The sequence below is a fragment of the Oncorhynchus mykiss genome, chromosome 6, assembly GCF_057628025.1.
Source record: "Oncorhynchus mykiss isolate SJ-2025 chromosome 6, ASM5762802v1, whole genome shotgun sequence".
Lineage (NCBI taxonomy): Eukaryota > Metazoa > Chordata > Actinopteri > Salmoniformes > Salmonidae > Oncorhynchus > Oncorhynchus mykiss.
In genome coordinates this window covers 45,398,037-45,420,550 of record NC_143027.1, presented here as the reverse complement: position 1 = coordinate 45,420,550, position 22,514 = coordinate 45,398,037, and the positions used below count along the sequence as shown (strand labels likewise).

Below are 22,514 nucleotides of genomic sequence, written 5' to 3'. Positions count from 1 at the left end.
ACCTATGCCACTCTGTTATTGCTCATCCATATATTTATATATTCTTATTCCTTTACTTAGATTTGTGTGTATTTGGTATCTGTTGTGGAATTGTTAGATATTACTACACTGTCAGAACTAGAAGCGCAAGCATTTCACTACACTCACAATAACATCTGCTTACCATGTTTATGTGACCAATAACATTTGATTTATAGTACACTTATCATTATTAGGTTGTCTGCTTCTTTCCCCAGAGAAAGACATGGGCAAATTCTATGAAACAGTCTCATACTGCCTGGTTAGTTACCAATGACCTTGTGGTGTGGTTGTTCAGAGACCAACTCACCTCATTGGACATATTTAGCAGATGCACTTTTCCACAGCAACTTACAGTAGATGACTGCATACATTTTAAATATTTGTTTGTACTGGTCCCCCGTGGAAATCAAACTCACAATCCTGGTATTACAAGTGCCATGCTCTACCAACTGAGCCACATGGGACTAGTGCTGGTCAGAGCAGGCTCAGTTTTCATTCATGCTTAAAAACATTAATCCTGACATGATTTGAAGTCCGACGCATTACTGTTGCGCCACAAGGTCCTGAGTAAGTAGACTGCTTGATATCCTTCTGCTGGGAATGAGAAACTGAACACCATGTGAGGATCAGAACTTCGAGAGGCCTGATAGCGCTGCACCACCAGACTTTGTGGTGCAACAGTAGCGCGTCTGACTCCAGATCGCAAGGTTGCGTGTTCAAATCATGTCGTGGTCAATGCTTTTGAGACTAAAAACTGACCAGCACTAGCGATGAATTGGTCATTGAACAAACATGGCTTTAGAAGACAACACAGGCAGGCCTCTCTCTCTGAGGAAGAAGGACAAAAGTCAGATTGGAGCTCCCGAGGAGCGCAGCGGTCTAAGGCGCGGTATCTCAGTGCAAGAGGAGTCACTACAGTCCCTGGTTTGAATCCAGGCTGTATCACATCTGGCTGTGATTGGGAGTCCCATAGGGCGGTGCACAATTGGCAGGGGTAGGCTCTCATTGTAAATAAGAATTAGTTCTTAACTGACTTGCCTAGTTAAACTAATATAAACTTTTGTGGAGGTGAGTCGTGACCAGATCTAGACGGTCAGAGAGGGGATAGTCACCTGGCATTGTGGTCCAGACTGTCACTGAAGATCTGGGCCAGCTCCTCTGCTCTCTCCTCATAGGCTGTCCTCATATCCCACAGCATGGACCTCTTACTGCTGATCAACTCACTGGTGGCTGACAGAGGCTTGGCAGGACAACTATACACAGAGAGAGAGAGAGAGAGAGAGAGAGAGAGAGAGAGAGAGAGAGAGAGAGAAAAAAAGATAATTACTTGAAACATTGGGACACATATTTCCCTCAGATTACACAGATCCACAAAGAATTTGAAAACAAATATAATTTTGATAAACTCCCATATCTATTGGGTGAAAAATATGTGCAATCACAGCAGCAAGATTTGTGACCTGTTGCCACAAGAAAAGGGCAACCAGTGAGAACAAACAACATTGTAAATACAACCCACATTTATGTTGATTTATTTTCCCTTTTGTACTTGTATATAGACATAATACGACATTTGAAATGTCTTTACTATTTTGGAACTTTTGTGTAAAGTGTAATGTTTACTGTTCATTTTTGTATTGTTGATTTCACTTCTGTTAATGATCTATTTCACTTGCTTTGGCAATGTAAACATATGTTTCCCATGCCAATAAAGCCCTTAAATTGAATTGAGAGACAGAGAGAGAGACAGAATGACTTTGCAATACAAAAACATCACATGTACACTGCATTCGGAAAGTGTTTAGACCCCTTGACTTTTTCCACATTTTCCACAGTTTTATTTCGTCATCATACTAAACACAATACCCCATAAGGACAATGTCCCATAAGGACATGTTCGCAAATGTATAATAAAAAAGAAATATGAAATGTGAAATATCACATTTACATAAGTATTCAGACCCTTTACTCAGTACTTTGTTGAAACACCTTTGGCAGCGATTACAGTCTCGAGTCTTCTTGGGTATGAAGCTACAAGCGTGGTACACCTGTATTTAGGGAGTTTCTCCCATTATTGTCTGCAGATAATCTCAAGCTCTCTCAGGTTGGATGGGGAGCGTCGCTGCACAGCTATTTTCAGGTCTCTCCAGAGATGTTCAATTGTGTTCTGGCTGGGCCACTCAAGGATATTCAGAGACTTGTCCCGAAGCCACTCCTGCGTTGTCTTGGCTGTGTGTGCTTAGAGTCATCGTCCTGTTAGAAGGTGAACCCTTGCCCCAGACTGAGGTCCAGAGCGCTCTGGAGCAGGTTTTCATTAAGGATCTCTCTGTACTTTGCTCCGTTCATCTTTCCCTCGATCCTGACTAGTCTCCCAGTCCCTGCTGCTGAAAAACATTTCCATAGCCATTATGCTGCCACCACCATGCTTCACCGTAGGGATGATGCCAGGTTTCCTCAAGACATGGCTTTTGGCAATCAGGCCAAAGAGTTCAATCTTGGTTTCATCAGACCAGAGAATCTTGTTTCTCATGGTCTGAGAGTCCTTTAGGTGCCTTTTGGCAAACTACAAGTGGGCTGTCATGTGCCTTTTCCTTTTTCCGTCTGGCCACTCTACCATAAAGGCCTGATTGGTGGAGTGCTGCAGAGATGGTTGTCCTCCTGGAAGGCTCTCCCATCTCCAAAGAGGAACAATGGAGCTCTGTCAGTGATCATCGTCACCTCTCTAAAAAATACATTTCTTCCATTTTAGAATAAGGCTGTAACGTAACAAAATGTAGAAGAAGTCAAGGGGTCTGAATACTTTCTGAATGCACTGAAATTACACACAATGCAGGGAAACTTTATATACGGTATATGTCTTTTTTTTATGATTGATGATTGATAGATTGATTGACTGATTGAGTTGTTGTGACTAGAGCTAGATAGACAGTGGCTTTAGCAGGACAACTATACACAGAGACAGAGACAAGGCTTGTTTTCAATACAACACAGTTACACTCAATGCAATTTGATACTCAATGTAATGCAGTATAGTAAAATAGTGTAGGCAACATTTTCTGTCTGCAAAATAGCTTACTCGCAAACCTGACCTACTTGACCTCTTCTAGTGCAAAGCACCTCAACTTTCAACACAGAAAAGTTCCCAAAACTGGAGAGTAGTGAGGGAGGCTTTAGCTAGCCGGCTTTAGCTAGCCGTCCAGCTAGCGGGCCCTTTAGTGACCTGACTACAGTGACCAGGGTAGAAAGCAGCAGTGTTGTGTTGGGCTTCATTGCTGGAACAGCATTGGGAGGAAATCAACCCAAAGGAACCAATGCAAAGCTCTGAGAGCGAGTCTTTCCACCATGGCATGCGCAATACAGACAAGTCTGGAGGCTTTCTCTCTCTCACTTCTGACTCCTATACTGCATCTGAAATTGCGCTCTATTCCCTACATAGCGCACTACATTTGACAAGAGCCCAATGTGCCCTACAGAGGGATTTGGGTGCCATATCAGATGCAGTGTAAGAGTTGGGGCAGCAGGGTAGCCTAGTGGTCTAGCGTTGGACTAGTAACCGGAAAGTTGCAAGTTCAAACCCCTGAGCTGACAAGGTACAAATCTGTCGTTCTGCCCCTGAACAGGCAGTTAACCCACTGTTCCTAGGCTATTATTGAAAATAAGAATTTGTTCTTAACTGACTTGCCTGGTAAACAAAAAACATAACATTTAAAACAGACAGGACAGAACTTATTTTTATTCTGCAGCTGGTAGAACAGTAGAAAAGTAGTAGTAATTTGAGTTTAGGTGTAGCAAGCCAACCTTTTGGGTCTTGGTGTGTCTTTGGTCTTGGGGCGTGTTGTGTTGTCCTCTCTCTGAGGGGTGGGTTGGGTAGGTGGCCTGTTGTGTGAGGGAACAAATCCGTTAGTATTTAGTTAGGGCATATAGTTAGTTAGGGCGTTTACATATTAGATCACCCTCTCACCCTGGGGTCTGGAGTTAACAAATGGGGTTGAATGTCTGCGTGGAAATGCAAATGTTTCATTGCTAACCTGGTCACCATTGGGTCGGCATGACATGATAATGCTTTTACTTTTACTCAGTCAACATCACGTAATCATCCACTAGCTCAATTCCAACACACACAGCCATTTATGAATTTGTTCATTCCAGAGATAACTTGTCTTGGTACCCCTTTAATCTATTGCCGAGTAAAGGAGAAGAGAGGAGCAGGAGAGTAAGGGATGACAGCGGAAAGAGAAAAGTAGTAGTAGTAGTAGGAGTAGTGACCAGAAAGGGGAGTGGAATGTGGCTAGGCCTAGGGGTACGTTACCGGTATCCGACAGTCAAAGTGCCGTCGCCATGAATCTGCTCTGGATCACCGAAGTCTTTGGTGACACTCTGGTGGACTTCATCCAGCAGCTTCTGAAGGTCTGGGCGGAGAGGCAGTAAACATGAACAGTGACAATATTATAAGGACAGCGTTTTGTTCTTCTCTCTGTAGCCTATAGGACTCACGTCTCACAGGTGTCACCGCTATAGGGTTATCTTTATTTGTATTTTTTTTAGAGACGATTCGACAAAGAAATGATTTACTTTTTTTAAAGGAGCAAAATCATAAAGTCGAATAGTAGGCTATTTAATGAGAAAATCAAAAGCTGTCATCCACAGTGTCCCTCAGTTCAGAGTAATTGCCAGAAGGACTTGCCAGAGGATGGCACTTGCAATGCCAGGGTTGTGGGTGCAATTCCCACAGGGGACCGGTATTAAAATGTATGCACTCTGGATAAGAGTGTCTACTAAATGACTAAAATGTCAATGTCAGGAGAGTAAAGTTTTATGAGACAAAAATGATCCCCTAGCTCCCTCTGCTGTTCAGATGCAGTAATGAATTCAAAGTCAGTTCAGATGAACAGATTGTTGGCTACAGAACAAGATCTCTTTGAAACACACTATGGTGGAATACATCACAAGTGACACACATAAAATGACATTGCACTAAATCTTCATAAAGCACTCGAAAAGAATGGAATACATTAATCAAAATATGAAAATACACCAACTACAATTATGCAACTTATATTATGTGAGACAAAATTAATCACGTGGTGATTAATGTGCTAGATACCTCATAGGAAAAACCCCACCATAAAACACACCGTCAAAAATGATAATAGCCAATCATTGTAACCAATTGTTCTGGCTTTAGATTTAATATAATTTTATAATTAGCTCATAATTTAAATGTATTATCTTTTATGAAAATCTTCAAATAATGAGTGCCCAAATGTTGATTCCTTTTTCATCAAAGAGTTTTTAAAATTAAAGAAATGAAAGTCCCTCCCTTCACCCTAATTTTCGCATCCCAAATAACACGCTATCTCCTATATTGTGCACTGCTTTTGACCAGATCCATATGAGCCCTGTTTACAAGTAGTGCACTACATAGGGAAGAGGGTGCTATTCAGGACGCATTCCTAATTTTTTTTTTCAGGTAGAAATGTGCCTTGGGGCGGGCGGAGTGAGTGAGCTCAGCTGAATATCGCTGGTGCCCAATTTCTGGATTTGAGGCATAACTCTGTGGATTATGGAGAAGAGCAGTTAATTGCTTTAACCCATGAGGAGTAGGGGGAGGGGGGGTACGACAACGAACTGACGATGACTCGGGCAAACATAACTAGTCTTTCGTCAGAATGTGATAGCATAACGAAGGCTCTGATCGCTCTTGGATAGATCCGTTGACTAACTATCCTCCAGTTTTGATGCAAAGCACTCTGGGAAGCCAGAGCTGGAGAGTAGTGAGGGAGGCTTTAGCTAGCCGTCCAGCTAGCGGGCCCTTTAGTGACCTGACTACAGTGACCAGGGTAGAAAGCAGCAGTGTTGTGTTGGGCTTCATTGCTGGAACAGCATTGGGAGGAAATCAACCCAAAGGAACAAACGCAAATCTCTGAGAGCGAGTCTTTCCACCCTGGCATGCGCAATACAGACAAGTCTGGAGGCTTTCTCTCTCTCACTTCTGGCTCCTATACTGCATCTGAAATGGCGCTCTATTCCCTACATAGCGCACTACATTTGACCAGAGCCCAATGTGCCCTACAGAGGGATTTGGGTGCCATATCAGATGCAGTGTAAGAGTCAGAAGTGACGTGTTGTACGAGGAAAACATCCCCTCAAAAACAAACATTTCACTTTGAGCCCAGGGTGTGTGTCATATCACGATCACGTCAGAAGGAAGAGCTGTTCCTATGACAACGGGATCCGAGTGTTTGGGTTCTGTGTGTAGATGTGTGTGTGGGGGTCTTTGGGTTCTGTGCGCACGCCACAGATGTTCCTGCAGAGTGACAGGGCTGATGGGAAACAGATAGGGCTCATTCTGGCTCCAAAAATGCAGAACCAGATGACATGGAGTAACGAGCGGGCCCCGGCACACACGTCACCTCCTCTGAGCGTGCGCGCACACACACACACACACACACACACAGTGAGCTGACAGAGAGCTCCAAAGAATATAACACACAGAAAGATGAGGAGAGAGGCGTTTGCTCTACAAAACAACCCCATTGAACACAGACACAACCTTCACACACACTACCCCTCAGGTTTCACCATATTGCACCCATTTTTAACCACAGAGAACCCTCTGAATATTACATACAAGACTATTTACTTACACTCTGACATGGGCAGCTCTGTCTCGGAGTCCCCTCCTGCTCCTGGTTGCTCCGCACTATCCTGGCTGGCTCCAGTGGCAGTCACTATAGCTCCAGTTAATGTAGCTCCAGTGTCTTCTATCCCAGGGCCCAGGGAGGACAGGCTGCCCAGAAGGGTAGGGGTGGTGAGGGCTGAGGAGGAGGCTACGCTCAGGGAGGACCCCTTCAACAGGTACAGACGACCAGAGGAGGAGCGGGAGGGCCTGGAGCCTGTTCTACGTGGCTGGGGGATGAGGTGAGAAGGAGGTGTCAGAGGGGATTTCCACGCATAGATTTTCATAAAAGCGCACCTAGAGCCTTGCATATGCACAGGCACACAGAGACTCACGTACATACCCAGACAGACAGGCATGCAGGCAAGCAGACACACACATCTCTCCTTGGCTGAGGACATAGAGTATGAGGATTTGCAGAGGAAACAGTCACGTATCTCCCTTTCCTCTCTCCATCTCTTTTTCTCTCTCCCCTGTGCCCTTCCCTCTCTCCAGCCTGTCTATCAGTGTGTGTGTGTGTGTGTGTGTGTGTGTGTGTGCGTGTGTGTGTGTGTGTGTATGTGTGTGTGTGTGCGCGTGTGCGTGTGCGCGTGTGTGTGTGTGTGAGAGCAGGAGATGAGAGGAGCACAAGACTTCAGCTGCAACAGCTCTCAGCTCTCCTAATGTCCTCTACTGCCACAGACACACACAGGCAAGCATCCCCAAGGAGTGTGTATGTGTCTGGCTGGAAGTGTGTATGTGTCTGGCTGTGTGTGTGTGTGAGTGAGCGACAAATGTCTATGTATGGGTATGTGTGTGTGTGTGTGTGTGTGTGCTGTAAGGCTTGTTTTGCCTCCTCTGAGCAGGTAATATGACTTTAAGTGACAACCCCTTTAAGGACACAACCCCAGAATTAAACTCAAGAGGTGGATAGGCATAGAGAGATAAAAGAAAAGACAAAGACCTTTTGCAGAGACACAAACTGGTCCCATTTGGTCTCTATGGCTCTCTCTTTATTCAGGGTCTTTAGGGTGGTTTTTCCTTGGCCAGGGTCCCTGGGTAACAGGAAAAAATAAGTGTTTAGCAGGGTTGGATGTGTGTGAGTTGAGACACATTCATCACACCGCAACATTCCTTGTCCCCACCACCAAGCCTTGGAGTGGGGACAAAGAGAGGCATGCACACATACACAGCCTTGGAATGGCAAGACCCTGACCATTATACATATCATAATTCACTACCTTGATTTTTTTTTTTTGATCACTGCACACACATGGTACATCCAGCTTGTGAAGGGAGGAAACATCATCTCCACTGATCCTTTTTTGATTTTACCTTTATTTAACTAGGCAAGTCAGTTAAGAACAAATTCTTACTTTCAATGATGGCCTAGGAACAGTGGGTTTAACTGCCTTGTCGGCTCAGGGATTCGATCTTGCAACCTTCACTAGTTACTAATCCAACGCTCTAACCACTCGGCTACCTGGGGCCCCACAAGGGTGTGTGCTCAGTCTCCACCTGTAATCCCTTGAAAGAAAATGTGCTTTTCTTTCAAAATCAAGGACATTTCTAAGTGACCCCAAACTTTTGAACGGTAGTGTACATATCTGGCATTACTCATCTCAAATGTATATACTGTATTCTATACTATTCTACTGTATCTTAGTCACTTAATAATGTTTACATATCTTGCATTACTCATCTCAAATGTATATACTGTATTCTATACTATTCTACTGTATCTTAGTCACTTAATAATGTTTACATATCTTGCATTACTCATCTCGAATGTATATACTGTATTCTATACTATTCTACAGTATCTTAGTCATTTACTGTTTACATATCTGGCATTGCTCATCTCATGTGGATATACTGTTTTCTCTACGGTATCTCATTCAACTTAATAATGTTTACATATCTTGCGTTACTCCTCTCATATGCACATTCTGTTTTCTATACTATTCTACTGTATCTTAGTCCGTTCCACTCTGACATCGCTCGTCCATATGTATATAGTCTTAATTCATTCCTACTTACATTTGTGTGTCTGGGGTGGCAGGTAGCCTAGTGGTTTGAGCATTAGGCCAATAACCAAAAGGTTGCTGGATCAAATCCCTGAGCTGACAAGGTAAGAATCTGTTGTTCTGGCCCTGAACAAGGCAGTTAACCCACTGTTCCCTGGTAGGCTGTCATAGTAAATAAGAATTTGTTCTTTACTCACTTACCTAGTATAATAAAAAATTATTGGTTGTGTAATTTGTTAGATATTATACTCTGTCGGAGCTAGAAACACAAACAGTTCGCTACATCTGCTAATCACGTGTATGCGACCAATAAAAGTTGATTTGATGGAAACCGCTGTAGAACTATAATAACCTTGTGATATGATTTCAGTATCTCTCTGTAATACGTCTACTGTATAATTTCTCCCATAAAGCTTAAACTGATAGGAAATGTGATTCAGAGCAGAGTCAGTGAGGACGGAAGGGCCTCAGGCAGTTACTTGCAATACTCAGAGGAGCGCTTTTGTGACATACTGTTTTCTGCCTTCCATCCCTCGGCCCTCCCTCCTCTTTTCCTTCCTTTCCCATCACTAATTCAACACTTCCAGAGAGAGATGGGTGATGATTTCCTAATACATTCTACCAAGCCCCATTGTGAGAGCAGAGCACAGAGACGGCGCTTTGTACATTTCCTGAATCCATCCATTCTGCCTCTCAGTGTCTCGTCTGACACCTTCAGAAGCAGAGCATTCAAATCGTTAGCTTTTCAGGCTACTTATTCTCACTTCCATATTAGGAAAGAGAGACAAATATAGAGGGATTGAAAATGTGAAAAGAAGAAAAAGAGGTAGAGGCGAGAGAAGATGGGAAGGCTGCAGTCAGAGCAAGATAGTGAACGATGAAAAAAAGAGTGAGAGGAAGAGAAAAGTGTCAGAGAGAGAAAATGAGATTGAGAGAGAGGAAGAAATCTATATCCTCGGTGTATCATGATAATAGTATTGTCAGTAAAAGGAATGGATATGGTTATGACAGTGGGTTTGAGTTATGGTTATGCAGCTTGGTGCTGTACAGCATGGCAGAGTAGGGTGGGTTTTCTACTCAATCTCTGTCTCCTCCCTTCCTGTGTTGGGTCAGTATCAGGGTAGGTATATAGTGAACCTGAGAGGACGTGGAGATAGAGGAATGCAATCTCCTCTCTCGGCTCTACCCCCCGAGGTTTTGGTTTATAGTTCATTTACCACTGTCTGTCTGCCTCAACCCCAGGCTTCCTGTATGAACCACACTCATGTCTGAGCCTCTGTTCCAATATCCTTACTAGCATCGCGCCTACTGTAGAATGAAACAATTTATTGGGCATTCTAAGTGATAAACTGCTGTCCAAAAAACATTCCTTTACCCTAGGATACTTCAACGGGTGACTATCCTGGGGGAAAAGGGCTCTGATGAAGGCGATTCATGCCGAAACGTAGCCCTTTGTTTTCTTGTCCTGTCAATAAATCTGATGTATGCAGCAACATAGTGCTCCTTTTTCTTGATTGTCCTGGATAGTCAAGATCCATCAAATGCATTTAGTGTGCCATCATAGTGGTCTCTAACTTGTGGCCAGACTCGCTCAGGTGGAACAAACTTAAACTTGTGCTTTTTTTTACATGTTGAATTAAATGCCATTGAGAAAACAGAAATGTGTCATAATGTATTTTTTCACAAACATCCTTTCTGAATTTAAAAGTAAGCCAATCATCTAGTTTTTCAAAAGTATCTGTAATCTGATTACAATATTTTTGCTGGAAACGTAACTGATTACAGTTACAGTTTTATGGGTAATCAGACATGTGATCGGTTACTCTCCAACCCTGGTCAAAACTGTGATTCAGTCCTGGCCTCTGCCCTTTCACTATGTAGCAGCAACACAATAGCTAACCCAACCCAAGCTGCATGGGGTCCATAAAACTATCTTACTTGAGATCCCAGCAGGACGTGACTGGTCCAGCTCTCCCGGTCCTGTCCAGAGTCAGGGCCTCCAGCAACCAGTTCAGACAGCACAGCTGGCGGAATATGGGCCCTCTAAAAGAACAAGAACAATGCTTACAGTGCATGCAGAAGTCCTGAGAGGAAAGGTTATTATAGTTTTTTGTTTTTATTTTCCTTTTTTATTTCTATTAATTTTTCAATTTGTCATTTGAAATTCAGTTTAGTTTCAGTTAGTTTTCAGACCTGATTTGCTAGTTTTATGTCACGCCCTGATCTGTTTCACCTGTCCTTGTGCTTGTCTCCACCCCCCTCCAGGTGTCGCCCATTTTCCCCACTTATCCCCTGTGTATTTATACCCGTGTTCTCTGTTTGTCTGTTGCCAGTTCATCTTGTTTGTTCAAGTCAACCAGCGGTTTGTCTCAGCGCCTGCTTTTCCCCAGTCTCTCTTTTTCGCGTCCTCCTGGTTTTGCCCCTTGCCTGTCCTGACTCTGAGCCTGCCTGCCGTCCTATGCCTTGGCCCCACTACTCTGGATTATCGACACCTGCCCGCCTTGACCTGTCGTTTGCCTGCCCCTGCTACAATAAACATTGTTACTTCAATAGTCTGCACTTGGGTCTTACCTGAAACCTGATAGTATTATTGAGTTTTAGTTTCATAAACTATTCATATTTTGTTTTTATATTACACTACATGGCCAAAAGTATGTGGATACTTGCTCATCAAACTTCTCACTCCAAATTCATGGGCATTAATATGGTATTGGTCCCCCCTTTCCTGCTATAACAGCCCACCCTTTTCTGGGAAGGCTTTCCGCTAGATGTTGGAAAATTTCTGCGGGGACTGTTGGGAAAATTATGATTATATGACTGAACAAATCATTTCAAATGGAACTGTAACTAAGTAAACTTATACTCTGTTTTATTATATCTGATTAACAATATGAGTTCATAAGAAGGGATTGTGTGACACAGACAAGGAGTAATTAAAGTTAATGAACACCATTCCAACTGGGAAGAAAGGAATGGTCTATGGATTAGGTAAACAGATAATGTAGTTAACCTATGGTTGAACCGACGAAACTGAGCTCTGGGGTTTTGAGATAAGGAAGTGAGTGCATTCCTAGGTTTTCTGTTAATTAGAACTGTCAGCTAAGTGGTGATCGATAATGTTGGGGGGTCAAAAGTTAATTCAGTTATGTTGTGTGACCTGTGAGTGTGTTAGTAAGTTAGAATGAACCATTAACCTCACTTGGTCCCGGTCGAGAGGAAGGTATTATGTTAAGCCATGAAATTACGTCTTGTTATTGTATATAAACTGTTGCTCGTGGTAAAGTGGCAGCGCGCTCCGAGAATAAATTCTGTTACCTATTATTGAAATGGCTGATCTCCGTCTATTTTATGCAAACAAGAATCTTACAAATTCTCATAAAATAGATTAAGGGTTTTCAATTAATGAAAACACAATGGCATAATTAAATTACAGTAACAGGGACTTGCTTCTATTCAGCCACAACAGCATTAGTGAGGTCGGGCGCTGATGTTGGGCGATTAGGCCTGGCTCACAGTCGGCGTTCCAATTCATCCTAAAGGTGTTAGATGTGGTTCAGGTCAGGGCTCTGTGCAAGCCAGTCAAGTTCTTCCACACCAATCTCAACAAACCATTTCTGTATTGACCTCGCTTTGTACAAGGGGGCATTGTCATGCTGAAACAGACCTAAAAATGCTGAAACATGCTGAAACAGGAAAACTGTTGGAAGTTGGAAGTTGGAAGTACAGAATTGTCTAGAATGTCATTATATGCTGAAGCGTTAAGATTTCCCTTCACTGGAAATAAAGGGCCTAGCCGGAACCATGAAAAATAGCCCCAAACCATAATTGCTCCTTCACCAAACTTTACAGTTGGCACTATGCATTTGGGTGGGTAGCATTCCCCCGGCATCCGCCAAACCCAGATTCGTGGTGGTGAGCTTTACGCCACTCCAGCCGACCCTTGGCATTGCGCATGGTGAACGTAGGCCTGGGTGAGGCTGCTTGGCCATGGGAACCCATTTCATGAAGCTCCAGCCAACAGTTATTGTGCTGACGTTGCTTCCAGAGGCAGTTTGGAACTTGGTAGTGAGTGTTGCAACCGAGGTCAGACTGTTTTTACGCGCTACGCGCTTCAGCACTCGTTGGTCCCATTCTGTGAGCTTGTGTGGCCTACCACTTCGCAGCTGAGGAGTTGTTGCTCTTAGACGTTGTCACTTCACAATAACAGCACTTACAGTTGACCGGGGAAGTTCTAGGAGGGCAGAAATTTGATGAACTGACTTGTTGGAAAGGTGGCATCCTATGAAGGTGCCACGTTGAAAGTTACTGAGCTCTCCAGTAGGGGCCATTCTACTGCCAATATTTGTCTATGAAGATTGCATGGTAGCAAAGGGTGTGGCTGAAAAAGCCAAATCCACTAATGTGAAGGGGTGTCCACATACATTTGGACATGTATTGTATTTAGTTTCAGTTTTAGTGTTACAGATATAAAGTATGGTGGCCTTAGGTTAGGCTAGCAACCTAGTGGATTTATTCCCTTAGCTAGTGATGGCTAGTGATAGTGATGCAAAGCTGTCATCAAGGAAAAGGGTGGCTATTTGAATCATCTGAAATATAAAATATATTTTGATTTGTTTATTACTTTTTTGGTTACTACATGATTCCATATGCATTATTTCATTTTTTTTAATGTCTTCACTACTATTCACTACTATTCTACAATGTAGAAAATAGTCAAATAAAGAAAAACCCTTGAATTAGTAGGGTGTTCTAAAACTTTTGACCAGTAGTGTATGTAGGATCTTAATTTGACCAGTATTGTTGCAGAAAAAACCCTGCAGCAACAAGGATTTTAACTTTTAGTTCATTATGTTGCTTTATCGGTGGCTATTTATTAGGCTATTAGCTGGCCAAAATTAGGCTACTTGAAAAGTGCAATAGTGTTAATAAAACCATGTGTAGGTGTGGATTTCTGGTGAATTAATGCAAATCACGAAGCTCATCTGCAGCGCAAGAACATTTTCAGCAACAACAAAGTTGTCAAATTAAGATCCAACACCTGTAAGCTTTTATAAAAACTTTAATTAACAAAACCATAGACCACTTAAACTTTTACAACACTTCCAACCACGGGTGGCCAAAAATAATCATTGTACCTTTATATTTTAAATATTAGGTACAAAAAATGTACCAAAAAGGAACCTCTGAAGGTACATTATCTGTATTTTGATATTTCTGTGCCCCAGGGAACACTACTGTACTCTAACTGTACCCTTTTTCTGAGAGTGTAGCTCATAAGAGGTTGGTGGCACCTTAATTTGGAGAATGGGCTCGTGGTAATAGCTGAGAATGTATTGAATGGTATCAAATACATCAAACACATGGTTTCCATGTGTTTGATGCCATTCCATATGCTCCATTCCAGCCATTATTGAGAGCTGTTCTTCCCCCATGAGACTCCAGTGGTGGAGCTAGGCTATGAGTCATCCATCACCCATAGCCCAACTCAAAATGTTCAACTTCATTTCCTCAGACATTCACATCACTAGCTACGTTTCCATTATTCACTTGTCCAGTTGTTTTTTGTCGACATTTAGACAGTTGGCATAGAATATAGATGCGACAATTGCCTGCTGCCGTGCGTTTCCATTTAAACTGTCGTGTCGATCAAAGCAGCTGGACATAATTACGTCACATTAAAAATAAAGTTTTCGCAAAAACCTCGTGTCGAAATATTAAGTTGTAGAAGTGTTTCCAATATCAATTTAGTCAAATTGCGCATTAATAAATTGGCGACCGCCTGTATGCATTGAGCCGCCGAGTACTGGACTTGCCATTCCTGGTGTAGTGTAACGAATGTGGTAATACGGCCTTGAGGCGTGAAGGTGTCAGTAGCTAGGTTTCCATCCAATTGACGACAGATTTTTATGCGAATATTCCAAAATCTGTGTGTGATGACATAGTGAACAGAAAATACATGTTGTGGTTAAATTCCCATGTACCGGATAAAACAATAAATGGGTTTCCATCGTATTTTCAACTGTACTGACGATTTACTCACAAAAATGTTGTGTTATATTGTGTGTGCAAACTCTGACAATGGCACGTGCATTCAAGCCAACAGGCTGTGTGCGCGTTGTTAGATTGGCTAGATCACGCATATAGCCTACATGATGAGATTATTATTATAGACAAATGAGCTAGATTATTTGTATTTGTCAAACGGCAGTCAAGCATTGATTATCATCTCACCAGTATACGACCCTCGATATTTATTGGAAAGGAGCATCAAGCTCATCACCTTGCACTTTCACAACCCTGTGAAGTTCATCATTATTTATTTAATCTGTAACCTAATAAACGGTATGCTTTCCCGATGAGTCGTAGTGGGAGGACCACACGTCATCGCCTGACTCCAAATGTACTCGAATATGATTTGAATATGAATATGATGGTTATTATAGTCTATCAATATTTGCACATAAAAGCGTTTCCACCGACATTTATGGCATAATTCATTTTACTATCAAAATAAAGAGAGTCGCACACTCCATATATAAACGCCCAGTAATTTATTGGGTGTTTACAAACGTTTCGGCATCACTGTTGCCTTCTTTTCTGGGTGCGTGCCAGATCGTGTTTTTTTATTCTATAATTCATTTTACCAAGACAAAAAGATCCCACCTTGTCTAGCATATTTTGTTTTGTCGACATGTGGAAAGTTTACCGGAAAATGTTCTGTTTCCATCAAGCCTGTCATTACATATCTTTTTATCGGACATGTACTTTACTCGCATAAAAAGGTTGGATGGAAACCTGGTTATTGTGACAGACTACTGATTGACTGCTGGTGACAGTATGGTGGAGAGAGAGAGTGAGTGAAAGGATAGGCGGTTTCACTTTATTCCCTGCCTCAATGGCTCTTCCTACTGTTATTGGCTTCATTCACTCTGCCTGTTCTCTGTAGTATGTAAACAGCTCACTTTCTACTTTTTTGATCATTTGTTCACCTTTTTGTCTAATTACTTTTTAATCGTGAAATCTATACAATCAATTCTACTCTGTTTAAAAGAGGATCACTGGCTTTATCTAGCTAAAGTTGTCTCATAAGCCATTGTAAGGGGATCTCTCTGCAGTTGTTGTTTGTGTGAATGAATCAATTCCCACTCATCTAACCAGAATGATTGTCCGAGAAGAAACCTGACAGCTTTTCAAAATGTCAAACTCTGATTTAGCTGCCACATCAATGGAATTTGTTATGAAAGGACATCCGAAAAACATAAGATGAATCCGAAAGGCTGAAACCAGGAATAGTTGTCAGACAATAATTAGACACTTAAATATTAACTATTTATCATGTTCTGTTGACAATTTGTCCGGTTAAACCTGGGGTTGTTGTGGTAATGACTAACAAAGAGGGAATAAAAGGATAACTGACAAGACAGAAAGGCATACATAGTTCTGTTTGACACAGAACAAATTGATAAACATAGACAGAGACAAGCAGAAGGTGCAGAGGGGCAGAGATTGCAGAGATTCCTAGATATCCAAAACCTTTTAATGATTTTCTCATGCGTTTTAAATGAGGCAATGCCGTTACAGATAGATCAATTTATTTGACAATGTAAAACACAATACAGCCGCACATGTGGATCATGCATTTAATATCATTGAGGATTACATAAAAAAGTTTGAAAACGTATTTCCACTGTGGTACTCATAAATAACTTTTTTTTTTTTATGAACAAACATAAGCATAGAATACCTATCCTACTAGGCATACTTGGGTAACACATTTAAGACATAACAAAACGTAGATCAGCAATCTCAGGCTCCTAAACTGAGTTTGATGAAGGTGATGCCAGATGACAGTGATGCAGTTGGCTTGCTGGCTTTGATGTTATCCTCTGCCTCTCTGTGGCCTGTATTGCCAGGTGATGGGGTTGGCTTGCTGGCCCCGATGTCCTCCTCAGCTCAATCTCTCTCTAGCCTGGACTTCATACTCCTCCATAAACCACAAGTGTAGCCTCTGCTGTTGCTACAGCGCAAAAAAAGCCCAGAGCAGAGTAGTCTTCCTCACCACAAGCTCTCTGCCATTTTCATAATGTAGTCAGGTCTCATTGATCAAGAAGCCGGTGCTGAGATGCATTTTCTAAACGCAAACTAGCTAGCAAGCTAGCCAAACCAGACAAGTCAACCTGTCATCAGTCCTGCAATTCTGTGGGTAACAACCACCATATCAACAACTTAACAACTTATCACAAACAAAAAAACTGATTAAGAAACAAACAAAAACACATAAAAACATCAAACATACGTACAACATTTAAAGAGCTCTTTTGTTTAGGCTGCTTTACAGCGCCATGACACCCACGCAAAGATATTGAGATCTTATGAACAAACCTGAAACTTTCTCATCAAAACTGCAGACAGACTGCACCCTTGATTTAACTTTTAAAATAACATTTTAAAATTACAAATGTAGGTGTATTTAGGATGCTTTGAACAGTAACATTAAATGTACACTCAAAATTCGATGACTGTTACTTTTAGATTTTTTTAAATAAAGTTTAAATAAAAAATAAAAAGTATGATTTTTTTGGGGGGGAGGGTGGTTTGACACTATTCAGACAGTAATGAAATGAGATGGGGAAACAGGCAAATGGGAGAAACAGATGCAAGGTAGGAAACAGGGATAGATCCCTGTTCTCAGGTTGTACGCGACACATGCCAGGGATTGTTATCACTACACCAATGCTTTACACAGGAAATATTAATATTAATGGTTGATGGCTGTAGGTAACCAAATCATAGATTGCAGTCTCCTTGTCCATAGACTGCTTTCAAGGTAAAGACACAAACGTTTGTATTTTGTAATTTAGGTGAAGTACCTCTTTAAAATCCAATGCTTATTTGTCAGACTTATTCAAAACTTATCATGAAAGCCTGCAAAAATACATAGCCTCAAACTACAGTTTTAGCAAGTCGGTTAGGACATCTACTTTGTGCATGACACAAGACATTTTTTCAACAATGGATTTCAGACAGATTATTTTACTTATAATTCACTGTATCACAATTCCAGTGGGTCAGAAGTTTACATACACCAAGTTGACTGTGCCTTTAAACAGCTTGGAAAATTCCAGAAAATTATGTCATGGCTTTAGAAGCTTCTGATAGGCTAATTGACATAATTTCAGTCAATTGGAGGTGTACCTGTGGATGTATTTCAAGGCCTACCTTCAAACCCAATGCCTCTTTGCTTGACATCATGGGAAAATCCAAATAAATCAGCCAAGACCTCAGAAAAAAATTATAGACCTCCACAAGTCTGGTTCATCCTTGTGAGCAATTTCGAAACACCTGAAGGTACCACGTTCATCTGTACAAACAACAGTACGCAAGTATAAACATCATTGGACCATGCAGCCGTCATACCGCTCAGGAAGGAGATGCGTTCTGTCTCCTAGAGATGAACGTACTTTGGTGTGAAAAGTGCAAATCAATCCCAGAACAACAGCAAAGGACCTTGTGAAGATGATGGAGGAAACAGGTATACAAGTATCTATATCCACAGTTAAACAAGTCCTATATCAACATTACCTGAAAGGCCACTCAACAAGGTAGAACCCACTGCTCCAAAACCGCCATAAAAAAACCAGACTACGGTTTGCAACTGCACATGTGGACAAAGATCGTACATTTTGGAGAAATGTCCTCTGGTCTGATGAAACAAAACTATAACTGTTTGTTATGGGGGTGCTTTGCTGCAGGAGGGACTGGTGCACTTCACAAAATAGATGGCATCATGAGGCAGCTAAATTATGTGGATATATTGAAGCAAAATCCTAAGACATCAGTCAGGAAGTTAAAGCTTGGTCGCAAATGGGTCTTCCAAATGGACAATGACCCAAAGTACACTTCCAAAGTTGTGGTAAAATGGCTTAAGGACAACAAAGTCAAGGTATTGGAGTGGCCATCACAAAGCCCTGACCTCAATCCTATTGAAAATTTGTGGGCGAGAGAAAGCGTGTGCGAGCAAGGAGGCCTACAAACCTGACTAGGTTACTCCACCTCTATCAGGAGGAATGGGCCAAAATGCACCCAACTTATTATGGGAAACTTGTTGAAGGCAACCCGAAACATTTGACCCAAATTAAACAATTTAAAGGCAATGCTACAAAATACTAATTGAGTGTATGTAAACTTCTGACCCACTGGGAATGTGATGAAAGATATAAAAGCTGAAATAAATCATTATTCTATAATCATTATTCTATTATTCTGACAGTTCACATTCTTATAATAAAGTGGTGATTCTAACTGACCTAAGACAGGGAATTTTTACTCTGATTAAATGTCAGGAATTGTGAAAAACTGAGTTTCAATGTATTAGGCTAAGGTGTATGTAAACCTCCGACTTCAACTGTAATCCATTTCCAAAGACACAAGTAGGCATTTCAGATTTCAAATATGTGTTTACTTCAGAAAGTATTTATACTCATTAACATAGTCCACATTTAGTTTTGTTACAGCCTGAATTCAAAATTGATTAAGTGTATATATTTTTTCAACAATTTACACACAATACCCCATAACGACAAAGTGAAAACATGCTTTTAGTATTTCCTGCAAATTTATAGGACATGAAATACAGAAAGATCTCATTTAAATAAGTATTCATACCCCTGAGTCAATACCTTGTAGAACCATCTATGGCAGCAGTTACAGCTTTTAGTCTTTCTTGGTAAGTCTCTAAGAGCTTTCTACACCTGGATTGCGCAACACTTTCCCATGATTCTTTTCAAAATTATTCAAGCTTGTTGATCAATGCCAGACAAAAATGTTCAGGTCTTGCCATAGATTTTCAAGTAGATTTAAGTCAAAACTGCCACTTAGGAATATTCACTGTCTTCTTGGTAAGCAACTCCAGTGTAGATTTGGCCTTGTGTTATGGGTTATTGTCCTGCTGAAAGCTGAATTCATTTCCCAGTGTCTGGTGGAAAGCAGACTGAACCTGGTTTTCCTCTAAGATTTTGCCTGTGCCTAGATCCATTCCATTTCTTTTGTATCCCGAAAAACTTCTCAGTACTTAACGATTAAAAGCAAACCCATAACATGATGCAGCCACCACTATGCTTGAGAATATGGAGACTGCTACTCAGTAATGTGTTGTATTGGATTTGCCCCAAACATAACACTTTATATTAAGGACAAAAAGTTAATGGCTTTGCCATATTTTTTGCAGTAATACTTTAGTGCCTTGTTGCAAACAGGATGCATGTTTTGGAATATTTGTATTCTATACAGGCTTCCTTCTTTTCACTCTGTCATTTAGGTTAGTATTGTGGAGTAACTACAATGTTGTTGATCTATCCTCAGTTTTCTCCTATCACAACCATTAAACTCTGAAAGTGTTTAAAGTCACCATTGTTCTCACTGTGAAATCCCTGAGCCTGTATCTTTGTAGTGACTGGGTGTATTGATACACCATCCAAAGTGTAATTAATAAGTTCACCATGCTCAAAAGGATGTTCAATGTCAGCTTTTTAATTTTTAACCATCTACCAATAGGTGCCCTTTGCGAGGCATTGGAAAACTCTCCTGGTTTTTGTGGTTGAATCTGTATTTTAAATTCACTGCTCGACTGAGGGACCTTATAGATAATTGTATGTGTGAGGTACAGAGATGAGGTAGTCATTAAAAAATCATGTTAAACACTATTACTGCACACAGAGTGAGTCCAAGCAACTTATTATGTGACTTGTTACTTCTGAACTTATTTAGGCTAGCAAAACAATGGGGTTAAATACTTATTGAATCAAGACATTTCAGCATTTCCTTTTTAATTCATTTTAATTTTGAAAAACAATGTTCCACTTTGACATTATGGGGTATTGTGTGTAGGCCCGTGATAGAATATCTCAATTTAATCCATTTTAAATTTAGGCTGTAATACAACAACATTTGGAAAAAGTCAAGAGGTGTGAATACTTTCTGAAGGCACTGTAAGTTATATAAACATTAATCACCTGTATATACTTTTTACTCACCTACTATATATTACAGAATACTATGATGCTATATAGTACCTTGCTAAAGTGTATTTTGAATCTCAGTGATACATCATCATATATTTAAAGCAGCAATATGTAACTATTTGGGTGACCTGACCAAATTCACATAGAAATTTGAGGTATAGATCTGTCATTCTCATTGAACGCAAGACTAAGAAGCGGTAAATCTGTTCTATGTGCGATATTTCTATGCTTCCCGTTCTTAATTTTCGTTTTTGCATCTTTTACTTTTGGTTTCGTACACCAGCTTCAAACAGCTGAAATTACAATAGTTTTGGTTATTGAAAATATCTAATTTTAGCAACCAGGAAATGGCAGAGCAATTTCTGCATATTACACCTTTAAACATAAGGTGAAGAAGGGTATCACTGTATTAGGTGATGTACAGTACAGGGTGAGGACTCACTGTGGTGGCTCAGAGGCCTGAGGGGAAGTCAGGGAGCAGTGGATGGGGGTGAAAGGTCGAGCTGACTGGGCCTTCTTCCTCCCTGGGTCGCTGTCAGAGTCAGACTCTGAGCAGGGAGGTCGGGGCTGGACACGCTGCCACTCTTCTTTCCTCTTCTGCTCCCTCTGCTGCGCCTCCTCCTGTTCCTTCTCCTTCTTCTGGAGGAGGTGGAAGTAACCCCGGCCCTGTCTGACCGCTGACACCAAACGGCTGGGGGATAGAGACATAACACACACACACACGAGATGAGTATATGGATACTGTACATACCGATACAGCATGTGACTGGGCTTGAGAGTGGGTAATCTACATGTCACAATATTGTGTTAAAACCTGAAGCCTAGGCCATAACTTAGGCAGATAACACAATTCTTCAGGTTTCAGGCAGATTTACTTAAAATATTTAGTTTATTTAGTCATGCCACCAAGATTCTCAGAAACCACTTCTGTTACTTACACAAAAAGAGTCACAAATATGTTAAATCCCCTACTACAGTGACCGAAAATAGCCCCAACCCAAAAACAGAATAGGACCGACTCCATATACAGCAGTCAATTGAGGATGTGCATCACCTGTGTAATTAATTCCTAAGCAGACAACATATACCTGTCATAGATCACAGCTTTATGAAGTTACCAGGTCTTTAAATCACACCAATCGGAGTGGGCCAGGTCTTGAAATCACACCAATCAGAGTGGACCAAGTCCCTAAATCATCACAGAGGCTGAAATTATAATCCTAAATAGAGAATTTGGGGAGAAATACGTGACGTGTGGCAAACTAATGGTTTCATTACAGCGATTTAGCACCTGCCCATAACCTTTCCCTTCCTTTCCAAACCATGTCTGCTGGTTTTCACCGGTGGCTGCATGCGTCATTACTTCGCATTACTATGCTACTGGTGGAAATTAAAACACACACACTTGGATACGCAGGCATGCACACACATGGATGCACGAACACACGGATACACATGCAGGCACACAAGTATCATAGCCATGGTTTGACTTTGCGGCTGAATGAACTGTAATACGCCTCAGTTTTCCTTAATCATCACTCATGAGTAAGGAGCCTTGGTAGTTGGGCGAAGAGCATGATTCTATTGCTTCTAATAATCTGCTAGAATGGAGTATTGGTTGCAATCGTACACTACAGTACAGGCTTACTGCTGGTCACGCATTAGTCTTTCTTAAAGCCGGAGGGCAGCATTTAGCCTTTCTTAAAGCCGGAGGGCAGCATTTAGCCTAGTGGTTAAGAGCATTGGGCCAGTAACCAACAAGTCATTGGTTCAAACCCCAATGTGAAA

General features: G+C 41.4%; 1 protein-coding gene across 4 annotated transcripts in view; it reads right to left on the bottom strand.

Moving 5' to 3' along the window:
* LOC110526028 (coiled-coil domain-containing protein 60) overlaps nucleotides 1–22,514 on the bottom strand; it is a 45,797-nt gene that overhangs the window by 12,886 nt on the left and 10,397 nt on the right. For all 4 annotated transcript variants that reach the window (XM_021606610.3, XM_021606609.3, XM_090237988.1 and 1 more), the window contains exons 4-10: nucleotides 21,169–21,417; nucleotides 10,645–10,749; nucleotides 7,644–7,734; nucleotides 6,669–6,930; nucleotides 4,331–4,430; nucleotides 3,820–3,897; nucleotides 1,134–1,274 (exon numbers count right to left, since the gene is read on the bottom strand). In XM_021606610.3, coding sequence (XP_021462285.2) covers nucleotides 1,134–1,274; nucleotides 3,820–3,897; nucleotides 4,331–4,430; nucleotides 6,669–6,930; nucleotides 7,644–7,734; nucleotides 10,645–10,749; nucleotides 21,169–21,417 — 1,026 coding nt within the window. The remainder of the gene's footprint in view (nucleotides 1–1,133; nucleotides 1,275–3,819; nucleotides 3,898–4,330; nucleotides 4,431–6,668; nucleotides 6,931–7,643; nucleotides 7,735–10,644; nucleotides 10,750–21,168; nucleotides 21,418–22,514) is intronic.